This window comes from Equus quagga, chromosome 7, assembly GCF_021613505.1.
Source record: "Equus quagga isolate Etosha38 chromosome 7, UCLA_HA_Equagga_1.0, whole genome shotgun sequence".
In the NCBI taxonomy this organism is placed as follows: domain Eukaryota; kingdom Metazoa; phylum Chordata; class Mammalia; order Perissodactyla; family Equidae; genus Equus; species Equus quagga.
Genome location: NC_060273.1, coordinates 41,007,752 through 41,026,875, shown reverse-complemented (window position 1 = coordinate 41,026,875; position 19,124 = coordinate 41,007,752). Strand labels below are relative to the sequence as shown.

Here is a 19,124-nt window from a genome sequence, read left to right as displayed (position 1 = left end):
GGTACATAGCTGTATATTCTTCGTTGTGGGTCCTTCTAGTTATGGCATATGGGACGCTGCCTCAGCGTGGTTTGATGAGCAGCGCCATGTCCGCGCCCAGGATTCGAACCAACGAAACACTGGGCCGCCTGCAGCGGAGCACGCAAACTTAACCACTCAGCCACGGAGCCAGCCCCAGAAATCTGTTTTATAGAAAAGAGATGTAAGAGACATTTCAACCAAATGCAATGAGGGGGTTTTGCTGCAATCCTGATTTTAGCAAACCAGTTGCAAAGACATTTACCAATTCCCCTGGAATGCCAGATGACGAATGGTCCCCGGAAAGGAACACTGCTGGAATTGGAAAATCCTAGTTTTCCAGCTATTATAATAAAAGATTGGCTCAAACAGGAATCATCAGTGGATGGTAAATCTAGAGAGAAACTTAGAAAAGGAGTGGAATATTTACATGGTCTTAAAGTTTCTCCCCACAGTCTGCTTGTTAGTTGCAAGCGGGAGGGAAAAACAGTAATTACACCGTGGGGAAATCAAATAACACCTTGATTGGGTGGTCAAAATGCACATCCCCAGTGAGGGACAGATGGACACTGCCTTAGTCCACCAGGGCTGCTGGAACAGGATCCCGTAGATTGGGGGCTTACACACTACAGACGTTCATTCCTCACGGTTTTGGAAGCTCACAGTTATTGGAAGTCCAAGCTCAAGGTGCCAGCTGATCTGGGGTCTGTGAGAGCCCGCTTCCTGATTCATAGATGGCTGCCGTCTTGCTGTGTCCTCACATGGTGGAAGGGACAAGGGAGCTCTCTGGGGCCTCTTTCTGAGGGCACTAATCCCATTCTTGAGGGCTCCACCCTTCTGACCTCATCACCTCCCAAAGGCCCCACCTCCAATATCATCACACTAAGGGGTAGATTTCAACATAGGCATTTGGGGGACACAAACATAAAAATGTCTGTAGCAGACCTCACATGCCTCCAGACGTGGTACCCTGAGAAGGACACACCAGCCTCTAGGCAGCGTTCTGGCTATAATGCAAAACCTGAATCTTTTTTTTTTTTTTTTTTTTTTGAGGAAGATTAGCCCTGAGCTAACTACTGCCAATCCTCCTCTTTTTTGCTGAGGAAGACTGGCCCTGAGCTAACATCCATGCCCCTCTTCCTCTACGTTATACGTGGGATGCCTACCACAGCATGGCTTTTGCCAAGCAGTGCCATGTCCACACCTGGGATCCCAACCAGTGAACCCCGGGCTGCCGAGAAGTGGAACATGTGAACTTAACCGCTGCGCCACCGGGCCGGCCCCTGAAACCTGAATCTTATCATGAGGAAACATCAGACACACTCAAAATGAGGAACATTTGATTGGGGGGAAAAGGGTGGGGAAGGGGGTCTATATTAGGAAATGGCAATGCCATAAAAATCACAGACAGACTATGGAACTGTTCAGATTAAAGGAGACTGAAGGGATGTGACAATGGAAAGCAACACCTGACCCCCAAACCAGATCCTGCACCGAAAGGGAAAGAGCTAGAAAGGACATTTGGGGCAACCGACAACACTGGAATACAAGCGGTGGGACAGATAAAAATGCCTCAGTGTTACGCGCTGTGATTTTTCTAACTGTCCTGTGACCGTGAAAGGATATCCTTATTCTTAGGAAATAGTCACTGAAGTATTTAGAGATAAAGGGCCCTGATGTGTGTAACTTTCCCTCGGATGGTTCAGAAAAAAAAGTATATAAATATACATTTGTATCTATAGACAGATGATGGGGGAGAGAGATTACAAATGATAAAGGAAAATGGTAAAACATTAACATTATGTTATCTGAGTAAAGGGTATATGGATCTTCTTTTACTATTTTATTTTTGCAACTTTTCTATAAGTTTAAAACTATTTCCAAATATAAAGGGTTTTTTTTTTAAAATAAAAAGACATTTATGAGATAATGGAGGAAATTTGAACAATGACGATATATTAGATGATGATAAAGAATAATTGGTCCTTGGGGGAGTCGTCATGATGTTGTGGTGAAAGTTGTTACGTCTTACTTGTGCGTTTGTGCGTACGCGGTGTTTGTGCACTGAGTTCTGCCATATCTGGGATTTCCCGTGGACGGACGGTGGGGGTGGGGTGGGCACAGAAGACACAGGATTGCGTGAGCTGATGACTGTTGGCGCTGGGGGATGGGCACGTGGTTTCCTTAGACCATCTCTCTGCTATTGTATATTTGGAATTTTTCCGAAGTACAAGTACAATGACAAAGAAAAAACGTGAAGAAACGATCATTTGTGTGAATTTTATTTCAAGGAGTCAAAGTATTTCATGTACATTCCTGTGCGAGTCTTGAATTGTTTTCAATAATTTCTTTTTTTAATTTGTATTTCTGCCTTTTTGTAATATGTTGTTTGCTTTCCTTTCAGAAAGCCATCATTCTTCGGGGAGCAGTGAAGTAATAGAAATGGAATTACCAATGGAAGGTTAGAAAAATGAGGCATTTTGTCTCTCTCTCTTTTTTTTTTTTTTGGTTTCAGTATTTTATAAAGAACACACTCTTTTATTTTTTTATTTTTATTTTTTTATTGAGTTATTGATAGCTTACAATCTTGTGAAATTTCAGTTGTACATTAATGTTTGTCAGTCATGTTGTAGGTGCACCACTTCACCCTTTGTGCCCACCCCCCACCCCACCTCTCCCCTGGCATCCACTAAACTGTTCTTAGTCCATAATTTTAAATTCCTCATATGAGTGGAGTCATACACAGATTATCCTTTTCTTGCTGGCTTATTTCACTCAACATAATTCTCTCAAGGTCCATCCATGTTATTGCAAATGGAATGATTTTGTTCTGTTTTGCAGCTGAGTAGTATTCCATTGTATATATGTACCACATCTTCTTTATCCATTCATCTGTTGCTGGACACTTAGGTTGCTTCCATGTCTTGGCTATTGTAAACAGTGCTGCAATAAACATTGGGGTGCACAGGACTTTTGGGATTGCTGACTTCAAGCTCTTTGGATAAATAGCCAGTAGTGGGATGGCTGGATCGTATGGTAGTTCTATTTTTAATTTTTTGAGGAATCTCCATACTGTTTTCCATAGTGGCTGCACCAGTTTGCATTCCCACCAGCAGTGGATGAGGGTTCCTTTTTCTCCACAACCTCTCCAACATTTGTTGCTATTAGTTTTAGATATTTTTGTCATTCTAACGGGTGTAAGGTGATATCTTAGTGTAGTTTTGATTTGCATTTCCCTGATGATGAGCGATGATGAGCATCTTTTCATGTGCCTATTGGCCATCAGTATATCTTCTTTGGAGAAATGTCTGTTCATGTCTCCAGCCCATTTTTTGATTGGGTTGTTTGATGTTTTGTTGTTGAGTTGCGAGAGCTCTTTATATATTATGGATATTAAGCCCTTGTCAGATATATGACTTGCAAATATTTTTTCCCAGTTAGTGGGTTGTTTTTTTGTTTCAATCTTGTTTTCATTTGCCTTGAAGAAGCTCTTTAATCTGATGAAGTCCCATTTGTTTATTCTTTCTATTGTTTCCCTTCTCTGAGAAGGCATGGTGTCCGAAAAGATCCTTTTAATATTGATGTGAAAGAGTGTACTGCCTACATTTTCTTCCAGAAGCCTTATGGTTTCAGGTCTCACCTTTAGGTCTTTGATCCATTTTGAGTTTATTTTGGTGAATGGTGAAAAAGAATGGTCAATTTTCATTCTTTTACATGTGGCTTTCCAGTTTTCCCAGCACCATTTGTTGAAAAGACTTTCTTTTCTCCATTGTATGCCCTCAGCTCCTTTGTCAAAGATAAGCTGTCCATAGATGTGTGGTTTTATTTCTGGGCTTTCAATTCTGTTCCATTGATCTGTGCACCTGTTTTTGTACCAGTACTATGCTGTTTTGATTACTGTAGCTTTGTAGTATGTTTTGAAGTCAGGGATTGTGATGCCTCCCGTTTTGTTCTTTTTTCTCAGGATTGCTTTAGAAATTCGGGGTCTTTTGTTGCCCCATATGAATTTTAGGATTCTTTGTTCTAATTCTGTAAAGAATGTCATTGGGATTCTGATTGGGATGGCGTTGAATCTGTAGATTGCTTTAGGTAGAATGGACATTTTAACTATGTTTATTCTTCCAATCCATGTACATGGAATGTCTTTCCATCTACTTATGTCGTCATCCAATTCTCTCAGAAAGGCCTTGAAATTTTCATTATATAGGTCCTTCACTTCCTTAGTTAAATTTACTCCAAGGTATTTTATTCTTTTTGTTGCTATTGTGAATGGTATTGTATTCTTGAGTTCTTTTTCTGTTGGTTCATTACTGGAGTATAGAAATGCTACTGATTTATGCAAATTAATTTTATACCCTGCAACTTTGCTGTAGTTGTTGATTACTTCTAAGAGTTTTCCAATGGATTCTTTGGGGTTTTCTATATATAAGATCATGTCGTCTGCAAACAGCGAGAGTTTCACTTCTTCCCTCCCTATTTGGATTCCTTTTATTCCTTTTTCTTGCCTGATTGCTCTGGCTAGGACCTCCAGTACTATGTTAAATAAGAGTGGTGATAGAGGGCATCCTTGTCTCGTTCCTGTTTTCAGGGGGATGGCGTTCAGTTTTTGCCCATTGAGTATGATGTTGGCTATGGGTTTGTCGTATATGGCCTTTATTATGTTGAGGTAGTTTCCTTCTATGCCCATTTTGAAGAACACACTCTTTTAAAACACACGTCTGAACATAAAGAAGGCGGCTTCCTGGCGTGCTTTCTTAGAAAACTGGCTGAGTCTAGTCCTAACATATGGTGTTAGAACTCCATTGCTCTCTTCCTTTCCCATCTGTAAATGATTCTCCTTAAAGCACCCGGATATGGAAGTTAAGTGAAGAGAAAACTTCTTCTTGGCACCATTTGTTGCTTTCTTTCATTTTGAACAGAGTTGAAAAAGTATTTTAGGAAATTCTTGAGTTAGAAGTAAAGTTTGACAGTACTTCCCTCCATTCATATATCGATCTTGAGCGTTGTATTTAAGGCCTGAACTCAAATGGTTCACAGATGTCCAAGGTAAAATTCATAAGGGAAATCTCCTCTCCAAACCTGGAGGCATGGAACATCTTTGTCAGTTTATAGGCGAGACGATCTTGCTTTTAGGAGCTGTCTATCTGTCTTAGTACCACAATGATTTGTATTTTCCCCTAAGTCAAAAGCATTTTCCAAAGGACTGATTTGTGGTCATTTTTACTAGCTTCTGTGATTTCGGGGGTCTGGAGGTCTTTATTGTGGAGGACTGTTCCAGCGGCCCACTGAGCAGTTTGTCCAGTTCTCTGACCTAGAAGAATTTTGACCAATTTTGCCAGGGAGCCTACTATCATAGAGCCCAGTCTCAGCGTTGCTCCTTCACTCAGAAAATGAGTCCTCTGGAACTTGATGGCTTTCAACCCAGAAGACAAGTTGCTCTGGCATTATTTAACTTCTGTTTATTTTTCTAAAGTATGTATTTTTTATTGTGGTAAAAAGCATATCACGTAAAGTTTGCCAGCTTACCCTCTGCTAAGTGCACAGTTCAGTAGTGTCAAGTATGTTCACATTGTTGTGAAGCAGATCTCCAGAACTTTCCCATTTTGCAGATCTGTCCCCATTACACCACCACCTCCCCGCCCCCTCCCTCCCTCCCCCTAGCAACCACCCCCTCCTTCCGTCTCTGTGCATCTGACTGCTCTAGGCACCTCATGTAAGTGGCATCATACAGCATTTGTCCTTTTGTGACGGGCTTATTTCACTCAGCTTGATGTCCACAAGGTTCATCCATGTTGTAGCGTGTGTCGGAATTCTTCTGTTTATTTTTCATTTCTTTTCTTTTCCTTCATTGCGATCTCTGACCTTCTCTGAATGTGGGGCAGGACAGTTACTTTGAATTCAGTTGAAATCTGTTCTTCCCTTGCATCATTTTACTTCCCTTTGTTAAAGCCTGTTAAGACATTGTTTGGTCATTGCTTTTTTTTGATAGAACGTATTTAGAAAGAAGAAAACCTGGTGGTCAGTTGTAGAATTCGTGTTGAGTGAGAGTCAGAAAGATTCCATTGGATGTTAGCCTTTGAAATACTTAATTTCTGCAGAGATTTTTATTATCACAGTAGAGTGGAAAGTCCATTTACAATAGAGCTGAATTAGTTTGATTTTTTTTTAACTTTTTACTTTGAAATAATTATAGGGGCTGGCCCGGAGGTGTAGTGGTTAAGTTCACACACTCCGCTTTGGCAGCCTGGGGTTCACAGGTTCGGATCCCAGGTGCAAACCTACACACCACTGGTCAAGCCATGCTGTGGTGGCATCCCACATAAAACAGAGGAAGATTGGCACAGATGTTCACTCAGGGCCAATCTTCCTCACAAAAAGAAAGAAAGAAAGAATTATAGATTCAAAAGAAGCTGCAAGAATAGTACAGAGAGGTCTGGTGCACCTTCACCCATGTCCCCCCAAAGGTTATATCTTACATTACGAAAGTACCATTTCAATACAGCTACATTAGATTTGAGTTCTGGTCTTTCTTTCTTTGCTAACAATTAATGTAAGCTTTGGCAGATCTTTCTAAAATGCGCTAGAGTTAGGAGGGATAACCTGGTCAGGCTTTTGTCTGTGTGTAGAAGAACTTAATGTATGTGTCATCATTCTTGTCTGCCAGAAAGGCTGATTGCGCGTCCGTGTGATAACAGACCGTGAGTCACCCAGGGGCTGTGGGCAGGATGAGAGGGGAGCTGTTGACCAAAGCAAATGGCTTTCTTTTTATCCTAGTAATTCCTGATGACAACAAGAAAACACTGTGCCCCTAAGAATGCCGTTAGCTCTAATAGAAGGCTACTCTGTGTCCATTCCTGTGGGTAACTGTGGATTATTGGATAATATCTGAAAGTTTCCTATCTCCCCTCATCTCTTATAAGATTATCCTTGTGACCCTATTATCCCAGCAAAATTAAAATTACCTTTATGTTTCTTAAGTGTGAAATGTATTTAAAATGCCAGGATAAGCTACCTTTTTGGTATAGGAGCAGTGAAATGTTGGGACATGTGAATCCATAATAATGAATGTCATTTTAGAAATTTTCTTTTCAAGATTCTACTCAGCTTGTCCCTCCAGAAACGAGTGAGGACCCCGAAGCTGAGGTGAAAACTGAAGGTTAGTCCAAAAGCCTTGTCGCAGTCACACCGCTAAGTATGGTTTTCGTCCCTTCTTAAAGAATCATCGTGGGGGAGAGATTGAAATTGATGTGTGTGTTTGTATGACCGGAGCTGGCCTGTGCTCACCAAGCACACGGTGCCCTGGGCTTTGTAGACAAGAGAATTAGGCCATGCAAACGTGGGACCGAGGTGTGCTCTGCCCCAGAGAGGAAAGGATGAAGGGGGACGGGGCGATGGAGGGGAAAAGGCTGGTTCACTTGGAAACATGCCCTCTCCCCCTCTGTGTGATAGAGTTCAAAAAGAACAGCCCTGGGCCTGGAATCAGTGAGCTCAGTGTAAGCGCAAGTATCTAAAGTGTTCAAAGTGTGGTTTAACCAAGATTTAGTTTTTGAGATCCACCATGTAAGATGCTTTTCTTTAAAGTACTTACGTTGACATGGAACCTGTTTGGTTTTTTGTGCATGTGTTTATTTAAAAGCCACACCCAATAGTTATAAACATATTCTAAGATATTCTTTACACTTGAAAGTTTTTTTGGAAACTTTTTTGATTTTTCAGGGAAATGAATGAGACCATGTATCCTGGTATTTGTAGATTTTCAGCCCATTTACTTAAAAGAATGTGCCTGTTTGCTTTCGTTGTGAGCTACTTAGTCATCTGCTAAAAAGTATTTTCCTCTCTGCTCCTGGAACATGAGCTGGTCCATAGTGTCTTCCTAATGTGAGTGCTTTGATTTTATATATCTAATAATGTTACAAGGTCTCAGAATTAATGTCATTAGGTATATAATTCTATCCTAGCATTCCATAAAATCTCACTCACCTGAACAGATGTGATTTTGAATTAGTAAAATCTGATTATCAAATAACAAAAAATTGCAATTTTGAGCCAGCCGTAATGGCCTAGTGGTAAAGTTCTGCGTGCTCTGCTTCAGCGGCCCTGGGTCAGTTCCCCACGCATGGAACCACACCACTCGTCTGTCAGTAGCCATGCTGTGGTGGTGGCTCACATAGAAGAACCAGAAGAACTTACAACCATACACAACTATGTACTGGGCTTCGGGAGGAAAAAGAAGAAAAAAGGAGGAAAATTGGCAACAGGTGTTAGCCTAGGGCGAATCTTCCCCTGGGGAAAAAAAAAAAGGCTTGAAATTACTTTTTCTTTTAATTTGCAATTTTATGATTTTTCCATCAGAAACACAACCTAAGAAGATGGCAGTGTTTGGAAAGAGGTGGATAAACTCTACAAATTATGCTTTTAAAATAAACATCCCTTGGAAGTTGTATTTACCTTTTTTTTCCCTGAGTTCTTTTATTGAGAGAGAATACTATTTCCCATGAAACATCACAGGGTCTGAACTGGTTTTGCCACGATTGGGGGAATTTTGAGACTTAATGAATGTTGCCATCCTGATTTGATTCTTCCATTTTTACTTTGTTTATTTGAATTCTAAGAATGGTTTCATCAAGTTGATTGTTTTAGGGGGAAAAAGCCTCTCTCATCACCATTTACAACAAAGAAAAAATGGGTGCAATGCCAGTGCCCAGCAGTTAGAATGGGTCGTGGTGGTCCACTGGGAAATATGCTCTCAGTGTACTCAGTGTACAACAAAACTGTCTGGCTCAGGAAGAGTTATAAACAGGGGCCACCCCTGTGGCTGAGTGGTTAAGTTCACACACTCCACTTTGGCATCCCAGGGTTTTGCCGGTTTGGATCCTGGGCGTGGACCTAGCACTGCTCGTCAAGCCACGCTGAGGCGGTGTCCCACACAGCAGAGCCAGAAGGACCTACAACTAGAATATACAGCTGTGTACTTGGGGTGGGGGGTTGGGGAGAAGAAGAAGGAAGAAGAAAGAAGGAGAAGAAGAGAAAAAAAAGATTGGCAACAGATGTCAGCTCAGGTGCCAATCTTTAAAGAAAAGAGAAGAGTTATAAACAAGATGAAGGGGGACCAAAAGAAATCATAATTTACAGTAGGATCTTGATTTTGATTAGAAAAATTATTATGTAGAAAGAAAAACAGAAGAGAATACAAAAAAAGAAAGTCTGCCAGCAGTAGTGGAATCATGCTTGGCGTGACCTTTCTTCCTTATCCCTTTTGGGATGTCTCTAATTCTCCACAGTGAGCATATATTACTTAAGTCTTAAGGGGAACAGTCCACATATGGATAGAGTCTGTGCAAATGGCCGGCCTTTCTGCCATGTTTTAGCCCTGACGGCTTTCCTGGAAATTATGTGGCGATGCCATCAGGGTAACTGAGCACGGAGAAGATGCTTCCTATCCAGGGATGATGTCCCTGCCCACAGCCAGGAGGGTGCATATTTTCAGATGGATTTTCCATTAATGAGAATGGATTTATGCTGGTTCCTCTGTACCTGAAGTCAGTGGGGCCTGAGTGTGTTTATGGATAAAATATGATATTTACATGGCCCAGTTTCAAAGTCACCTTAAGGCCTCAACATGGCATTGGGTACCACCATTCTGAGCCATACAGTGAAATTTGTTTTCCTTAAAATTCCGTGAAAGGAATGGCTTAAATTACTTAAAACATTTTTTATTGAGGTGAAATTAAAATAAAATTAACCATTTCAGGGGCCAGCCCGGTGGCGCAGAGGTTAAGTGCACACATTCCACTTCAGCGACCCAGGGTTCCCCGGTTCGGATCCCAGGTGCGGACATGGCACCGCTTGGCAAAAAGCCATGCTGTGGTAGGCGTCCCACGTATAAAGTAGAGGAAGATGGGCACGGATGTTAGCTCAGGGCCGGTCTTCCTCAGCAAAAAGAGGAGGATTGGCAGTAGTTAGCTCAGGGCTAATCTTCCTCAAAAATAAATAAATAAATAAGTTAAATTAAATTAACCATTTCAGAGTGAACAATTCACTGCATTCAGTGTTGTACAACCATCATCTCCATCTAGTTCCAAACATTTTCATTTCCCCAAAAGAAAACCCATTAAGAGTGCCTCCCCTACCCCCTCCCACTCCATTAGCCCCTAACAACACTAATCTACTTTCTGTCTCTGTGGATTTACGTGTTCTACATATTTCCCATAGATGGAATTGCACAGTATGTGACCTTTTGTGTCTGGCTTCTTTCACTTCAGATCTTCAAGGGTCATCCATGTGGCAGCATATGTCAGAACTTCCTTTTTAAGGCTGAATAATATTCCATTGTGCGTGTAAATCAGAGTCTATCCATTCTTCCATTGATGGATATTTGAGTTGTTGCCTTAAAGCACTTTTAAGAATATAAAGAGAAAAGTGCCATGTTTAGAATCAAAGTCCAGCAGTGATTGGAATGCCAGTCGATAGAAGTGATCCCACAGCGGCCTGTGTGCTGCGCTGTTGTCTTCTGGGGCATCACGATTGTGTGGGGAGGGTAGGCTAATCCCCTTTTGTCCTGGATAGCAGTTTTTCAAAAAATTAGCTATAAATTATTTGGCAAACAATTTTGCCACTAGCAAGTGTTCAAAGGACTAAAGCGTTTGGAAGTCCATCTGTAGGTGTGTTCTTGTCGTTCATCTGAAGGGTTTTAAGGATGGTTCATAGATCATGGAGCCGGAGGAGCGGTTTAAAACTGACTTAGGAGGAAATTGATGAGTGAGCTCAAAAGAAGGCATTGTCTGTGTAAAGGGGGCGTGTCGGAGGGGTTAGGGCTCAGACCCATTAGTGAAAATGCCATGTATTTGTTTGAAATGTGCAGGGTCATTAAAATGGATTAAGTGCCAACTTATGCATTAATTATAAGTAGCTTTTGATCAATTTTTAAATTATACTTGGTGTCCTTTGTGACGGATTTTTAAATTTTGCGGAGCCTGTTTTAATGATAGAACATTAGCACTTTATCAGAACCTAAGGCCTTCTCTCCCGGCACCATCTCTTCATTGACTCTGATGACCTGAACTGGTTCTGGGTTTTCTGGAGGCTCAGACGTGTTAAGCACCCCAAAAGATTTTTCTCATTTCAAGGTGATGAGGGAAACTCACAGTAGTTCAGTAATCTCTTAATGTTGAGCCTGATTGCTAAGGATCAGACCTTCCAGGATTCATTAGATTGATCAGAAAAAAGAGTAATTTTGAGGTCAAGAGTAGCAAATTTTCCCCCATTTCCTCCAAAAATTCTACATTTGAAGCAGCACAAGACACTGCAGAAAAAATTGAGGGCTTTTGTTGGCGATGTGGCTCCTTATGTCCCTTTGAGGCCTTGCTCTTTAGATGCGGAATCTCAAACACTCAAATGACTGATTCACAGACCGCTGGCATGGGGCCTTGAGCTCCCGAAGGAGCAGACAGGCTCATTTACGCTCCCTCCGTAGAAGTGAGGGGAACGTCCTGTTTATCGGTTGACCAGGAAACATGGTACTGTCCACTCTGCATGGACTGTTCAAGCCTGCCTGGGCCTTTCTGGGCCTCTGTCTGTTCAGTCGTTTTTCATGGGATGTCATAGATGGCCTCGTGGACACATTCACATGTCCTATTTCCTTTTCTCCCCTTTAAACTGAGAATAACAGCAAAGGAAATATACTTTTTACCACCCTTCTTTTTAAATCAAATTAGACTGACTGAAGTATTGGGGGCTAAGAATAAATAAAAGCCACTGTGCCCATAGCCCTTTGACATCAGCATTAAACCGCAGAGACTCAGATGGCAGCCCACGCCAAGCCACCTCGCTATCCTGCAACTAAATTTTCTCTGAATTTTAAAAAATTCAACCTGGGCTTCTGATCAGAGTAGCATCTTGACGTTTTTAGAGGAGAACCGGCCTCATTTCTGTTAGTTCTAAATTTCAGTTTCTGTTTTAAGGAAACACCGTCTCATCCCGTCTTACAGATTCCGCGGCAGGGGTTGAGGACCTCAACATTGTCCAGGTGCCAGTTCCAGGTATGGAAGCTTACCTGGCCTTATCATAATTTATTTTTTATATATTATACAATTTATATATCATAATTTGTATTTTTCATTTGCTTTTATATTTTTCATTGTTATATTTTAACCATTTCATGACATGGGTTAGTCTCTTGGAGGTGTTACTTTTTTGCCTAGTTCACCCTGTCAGCTAAGGGTTGACAGTTCTGGAATATAAAATATGCTGCAGGTTGCTGAACACTGAATATCCTGCTCATATCAGACACAGTTAGGCAGACAGACCGCTTCTGCCAGCTGTGCGCAGGCATCACCAGGAAGACCCACCTCAGGGCAGCAACTCCAAGGACTGGCTGCTGTCAAATTGGAATTGAACACAGAACTAGACTTTGTTTGCTGCCCATCAAGTAATCTTCCTTTCTGAATATGTGGATGTAAAACATATCTGGAGAGACACAAAAGAATCTAACAACGTAGTTCCTCCAGGGAGGGAAACAGAGCTAAGATAGGGGTGGGGGAGAGCCATTTCACTGTGTACTGTTTCATTTCTCTTAAATTTTGAACCACATAATTGCTTTAGTTAATCAAAATTAAGTAGAATAAAAAATTTTTTAAGTATTGAAAAATATTCCCTTCTAACCCTAGTGCATCTTACTCCTTTTACTCGTCATAGTGCACTGGCCAGGACTTCTATTAGAATGTTGAAGAATTGTGGTGAAAGTGAGCATCCTTGTCTTGCATGATATGGAAAATACTCCCAAAAGTAGTATGTAGTGTTTACATAGTGTCATAATTTGGAAAATTCCCCATCATCTGTAATGGCTTCCATTTACAAGTTTCCAAAATGCTTAATTATTGCTAAAACTAAACTGAATGATAAGCCTGTAAAGCGCTTTCTCCAGTGCTAACAGGCATTTCCTCCAACAGCTTTCTTGGGGACAAATACATTAATAACCCTAGTTTGCTTGTTTATTTTTAGACAATGAGAAGGAAAGATTACCAAGTATTGAAAAGATAAAGCAACTAAGAGAACAAGTCAATGACCTCTTTAGCCGAAAATTTGGTAAGTTTTTGTATCATTACATATCTAAAATTCATGTACTTGAAATGCTTCTTTTTAATTGAATATTTTATCTAAGAAATTATCTTTCTGTGAAGGACCTATGCTGAAAATTAGTCTGTATTTTTACAGAAGAGCTTTTTCATGGAAACACTAGCAACAATAATAATTTTAGCCATGTATCAAATCACTTTGTTGTACACCTAAAACTAATACAGTGTTGTATATCATTGTATATAATCTCAATTCCAGAAAATGAATAAAAATAAAAACTAATAATAGCTACCTTTGACTTACTGAGTTCTTACCATGGCCGGGCATCGTTATCAGTGCTCAACACATGATTACTCATTTAATCCTCACAAAAACCTTCTCCAGGTAAATACCTTGGTGATCTCTGTTTATGGGTAGAGAAACTGAGTCTGCTGTGCTACCCACTGTCAATTTCAAAATCAATTAAATTATTTGTACATCGTCCTACCACTGGAAAATAAAGAAATGATGGCTGATCACTTGATGTGAATGATTTTAAAATCTTGACACTAAAGGGAAAGCATGGTTTGGGAAAAGTAAGTGACACACTCAACTGGCTTTTTGCTGTTTGTCTCATCGCAGGTGAAGCAATCGGAGTGGACTTCCCCGTGAAGGTGCCCTACAGGAAGATCACCTTCAACCCTGGCTGTGTGGTCATCGATGGCATGCCGCCCGGGGTGGTCTTCAAAGCCCCCGGTTACCTGGAAATCAGCTCCATGCGAAGGATCTTGGATGCGGCAGAATTTATCAAATTCACAGTCATTAGGTAAGATCGCAGATATAAAGGTCATTGGAAGGCCTCATGACCTCGGTCATGAGGACGAATCTGCAGACCCTCACTTGCCCAAGGCGGTCAAGTGGCAGCACAGGGATTCTCACCCCAGGAGGCGGGCGGTGGGTCCCGCCGTCAACTGCTGGGCGGCCGCCTTCCCCGTGGCGTCTGTTCCACCTCCGCGAGCTGCGTGTCGGTGTCCGGTCTCCGCTGTCACGGGCAGCCTGTCTTGGTTTTATCTCCCGCCGCACCGAGCGCAGGGTTGACGTTCCCAACAGGTTATCGAATAGAACTAAGTGGACGAGGGAGGAAAGTGGACTCTTGCATTCACCAATGTCTCTTTCTCTTCAGACCGCTTCCAGGCCTCGAGCTCAGCAATGGTGAGTATCCCGGGCGCGAAGACGCTCCAGAGCCCGCCGGCCGAGTGCAGCGGCGCGGGGCGCACATGCAGGGCCCTTGCTTCTCCAGCCTTGAGCCTTGAGCAAAGCACGCTGCGTGTGCTGTGTGTTGTACTTTTCCTGCTTGTTACAAAGGCCTTTAATTCCATTGCTTGAGTTTTCTTAGCCAGGCGTTTTTTCCTCCTACAGCAGTCTGGCGGCGCTTGCTCTGCATCAGACTGTGTGTGTGACCTGTGGTGTGGCTCACTCTTATGCGAGAGTCCTTTATGGCAGAGGGCCCCCATCATAATACTGAACCTTTCCATGTCATCTGCCAGACCGCCCCAGCCCCACCCCCAGACTCCCCAAGGCTCAAAAAACCAGAGCTGATGCCTGGCCCGGCCGGGCTTTGCTCCCTGTGCTGAGGTCACATCTTGTTAAATATTTTAAACGTTTCTCCCAGAGTCCTTGCAGGCAAGTCATTATCCTGGAGGGTGAGTGCAGCAGAAGATGGAGAGGTGGCCTCAGGAGTTTGAGTCACTCACTAAGGGACCTCCTGATTTAAAGTTTGAAAACTAAAGTATTCTTTTAAAATGCTGAGTTATTATTGCTGGTTGCTAAAGGATATTTTACATTTTTAATAGCTTTCTTGAGGCATAATTTACATACCAGGAACTTCACTTGTGTAGAGTGTACACAATTCAGTGATTTTTAGTAAATTTACTGAGTTGTGCAACTGTCACCACAGTCTAATATTAGGACATTTCCGTCACCCCCTGAAAGATTCCTGCCGCTCGTTTGCAGTCACTTCCCCTTCCGGAGCCCCAGCCCCAGGCCACCACAAAATTGGCTTTCTGTCTCGGCCTGCACTTCCTTCCGGTGAAGTTTTAGATCCGTGTGTCTTGAAGTAAAGCTCACCTGCACTGTGGCCTGGTTCTGTAAATTGAGAACAAGTCCCTTCTGTGCATTTCTGTGGCCATCCCCACAGACTTTTATGGCTCACAGCAAGTAAGCCATCTGCCTTCTGTGCCCATTCCCTTCTCTGCTATTTCAAGGTTCTCTTGAGAATCAAGTGAAAAAATGTACTTTAAAATGTAAATGTACTTGCCAGTGATTCCTGCTTAAACCAGATGTGGCAAACGTCCTGCTAAATGGCACCAAAGACGCCTTTGTTTGGCTCACATACCTTTTAAAAACGGGAATAAGTATAGCAGCCAACATTGAAAAGCCAGGGATTTGTTCATAAAAATCAATTTCCGGGTTTTTTAAAGAAATCTGAAGATCCAGCCACGGGGGCCCATGTTCCCTCCAGCTGGAGCTGTCAGCTATCCTGGGGGCTGGAGGAGCATTCTCCAGTTAACCACCGCTTTCTCTCTCTCAGTTTCATCATCTCATGCTTTTGCTGTTCGTTTTCCAATAGTAGAGTTAAGAGAAAAGTGAAATATTTCTTGTGTCCATGTCTCTATCAAAAGTGGGAAAACGAAAGATAGACCAGGAGGGCCGTGTATTTCAAGAGAAGTGGGAGAGAGCATATTTCTTCGTGGACGTGCAGAATATCCCGACCTGTTTAATATGCAAACAGAGCATGTCAGTGTCGAAAGAATACAACCTAAGACGCCACTATCAGACCAACCACAGCAAGCACTATGACCAGTACACCGAGAAGATGCGCGATGAGAAGCTTCACGAGCTCAAAAAAGGCCTCAGGAAGTATCTCCTGGGGTCCTCAGAAATCGTGTGTCCCGAGCAAAATCAAGGGTTTGCAAATGTGAGTCCCGCTGAAGCTGCTGCCGTGCAGCCTGTAGAAGATGTGGCCGGGCACTTATGGGAGAAGCTACGTGAAAAAATCAAGTCATTTGTGGCATATTCTGTTGCAATCGATGAGATCACAGATATAAATAATACCACCCAGTTGGCCATATTCATCCGTGGTGTTGATGAGAATTTTGATGTGTCGGAAGAACTTTTGGATACAGTGCCCATGACAGGTACAAAATCTGGAAATGAGATATTTTTGAGGGTTGAGAAAAGTCTTAAAAAGTTTAATATCGACTGGTCAAAATTAGTAAGCGTGGCCTCAACGGGCACCCCTGCGATGGTAGACGCGAACGACGGACTTGTTACGAAACTCAAGTCCAAAGTGGCGATGGTTGGCAAGGGCTCAGATCTGAAGTCCATGTGCTGCATCCTTCACCCGGAATCACTCTGTGCTCAGAAGTTAAAGATGGACCACGTCATGAGTGTGGTCGTCAACTCGGTGAACTGGATATGCTCCCGCGGAGTGAACCACAGTGAGTTCACGACGCTGCTTTATGAACTGGACAGCCAATATGGCAGCCTTCTGTACTACACGGAGATCAAGTGGCTCAGCCGGGGGCTGGTGCTGAAGAGATTTTTTGAATCCTTGGAAGAAATCGATTCCTTCATGTCATCCAGAGGAAAGCCCTTGCCCCAACTGAGCTCTCAAGATTGGATCAAAGACTTGGCCTTCTTGGTCGATATGACGACGCACCTGAACACTTTGAACATCTCTCTCCAAGGCCATTCACAGATTGTTACGCAAATGTACGACTTGATTCGGGCATTCCTGGCAAAACTGTGTCTTTGGGAAACTCATCTGGCGAGGAATAATCTGGCCCACTTTCCCACCCTGAAATCAGTTTCCAGGAATGAAAGCGATGGCCTGAACTACATTCCCAAAATTGTGGAATTAAAGACTGAATTCCAGAAAAGGTTGTCTGAGTTCAAACTCTATGAAAGCGAGCTGACCCTGTTCAGCTCCCCCTTCTCCATGAAGATCGAGAGCGTGCCTGAAGCGCTGCAGATGGAGGTCATTGATCTGCAGTGCAACACGGTCCTGAAGACTAAATACGACAAGGTTGGGATACCGGAATTCTACAGATACCTCTGGAGTAGCTACCCGAGATATAAAACTCACTGCGCGAAGATCCTCTCCATGTTCGGGAGCACCTACATTTGTGAGCAGCTGTTTTCCATTATGAAACTGAGTAAAACCAAGTTCTGCTCCCAGTTAAAGGACTCCCAGTGGGACTCTGTACTCCACATCACGACGTGATGAAGAACACACTCCTGGCAGTGCCCCGTGGGGTGTAAGACCAGAATCCTCTAGACCCAGGGGATTGTGAGCTGAGAAAATGAATTATTAAATGTTCTGTTTTTCAAGTTTTTCCACTTTGACTCAGAAATATAATTTGCAGTATCATACCTGTTTGTATGACATTTTATGCTTTATCATAGTCCAGTAAAAATCGAGAAAGTTGACTTTTCCTATGCCTGGCCTGTTTCACTCATTCACAGACCTGCTTGACCCATTGGCATTGGGGCTGCCGTCTTGAAGTTTAAATCAATCAACAGAGAAACAGAGAGACAGTGTGTGTATTCGTGGAGGGGGACACGTGCGCACACATTTGTCCTGTCCCCTTTTGCATCATATCCCGTGTGGTCTCACATGGTCCCCAGTTTCAGGTGCCTCAGCTGGAGACGCAGTCACACCCTGCAGGATTCCGGTGTTGTCTCTCTCTGCCTCCACGAACCCAGAAAGGTGGGACTTAGAATGGAAAGCCCAAAACAAATAACACAGGCTCTCCAAGGCAAAGTAAGTTGAGGTTTCGAGGTTGTCTATTTTTTTTAGCTTTATTTTGAAATAATTTCAAATTTATAGAAAAGTTGCAAAAATAAAAATAGTACAAATAACACTTATGTGCCCTCTCACCAGATTTTCATATTAACATTTTACCCCTGTGTTTTATCATGTATTTGCTTTCTCTCCCCCGTCTCGTGTGCGTGTGTGTGTGTGCACAGCGTTACCTATCAGTGTGTATGATTGAATGTCTGTATCTATAATGTATGTATATAAACGTTGTGCATCATTTTTTTTCTGAGCCACGTGCAGGAAAGTTACATATATTGTTTACCCCTAAATTCTGCGGGGCACATTTTCTAAGAATAGTAACCATGGTTTAGTCGCCAACCCCAGTGATCGAACGTTCATGTAATTCTTTCATCGAGTTTACCGCTCACGCTCCAGTTTTGCCAGTTGTCCCAACGTCCTTTCCTTTGTAGCTTTTTCCCCCGGGGGGTGTCATTTGAAGGCACATCCATCCCTCTGTGTTCTTAATCTTTATCATCACTCGAATTAGTGACCCAAAATTGTGAATACTTCCCAAATTGGGGGGAATTAACCTGACTAGGGTGCAGAAAGGCTGAGGACCCTGACCTGGTGGCCCATTCGGGAAGCAGTGGAGAAAAGACTTTGATACAAATGAAGGGAGGCTGCCAGAGGGAGAGACGACCTGCAGGCCATTACCTGGGAAGGCACCCGGCCCAGCTGGAGCCTGAATGCATATCCTGAGACATGGGAAATGACCCAACCCCGGCAGTTCGTTTCCCGGGGAGGCGGACTGCAGGTACAGCCGGGTCCAGCTAGCTCAGAGGCTCACTTCCTGGGGAAGGAATGCAGGACAGCCTGGTTTACAATGCGGGCGGGGGGACCAGCTCCTGGTGTGCCTGAACAGATGTTGGAAGTGTGGCCCTACAAACCCTGCAGGAAAAAGCCCCCTCATTTTATGGAGTGGCACCTGGGGCTCAGAGTGATTAAATGGCCTGCCTGAGGCCACACAGCCAGGAAAGGAGTCATCAGGATTCAAACTCAGGTCCGTGTGACTCCAAAGCCCATGTTCTTTTTCCCTTTCTGAGTGGCCACTGTGCCTGATGTGGAGACCCAGGAGGTGTCTGTCATACAGCCTCAGTTCATCATCTGTCATTGGCTCCCTGGTGGTTAGCCCATCGGTGACAAGGAGGAGACAGCAGGGTTCAGCCTGGGC

The 19,124-nt window shown here is 43.0% G+C and overlaps 1 protein-coding gene across 2 annotated transcripts in view; it reads left to right on the top strand.

Annotated features, from left to right (window-relative positions):
- Positions 1-17,568, top strand: part of LOC124242078 (general transcription factor II-I repeat domain-containing protein 2) — a 56,325-nt gene extending 38,757 nt beyond the window's left edge. The window contains exons 10-16 of one of the 2 annotated variants that reach the window (XM_046666630.1): positions 2,423-2,479; positions 7,112-7,174; positions 12,006-12,056; positions 13,018-13,101; positions 13,714-13,897; positions 14,255-14,283; positions 15,753-17,568. In XM_046666630.1, the coding sequence (XP_046522586.1) occupies positions 2,423-2,479; positions 7,112-7,174; positions 12,006-12,056; positions 13,018-13,101; positions 13,714-13,897; positions 14,255-14,283; positions 15,753-17,356 (2,072 nt within the window). In that variant the 3' untranslated portion in view covers positions 17,357-17,568. Of the gene's footprint in view, positions 1-2,422; positions 2,480-7,111; positions 7,175-11,978; positions 12,057-13,017; positions 13,102-13,713; positions 13,898-14,254; positions 14,284-15,752 lie in introns of both variants that reach the window. The other variant, XM_046666629.1, reaches the window with a different exon arrangement.
- The last annotated feature ends 1,556 nt before the right edge of the window (positions 17,569-19,124 follow it).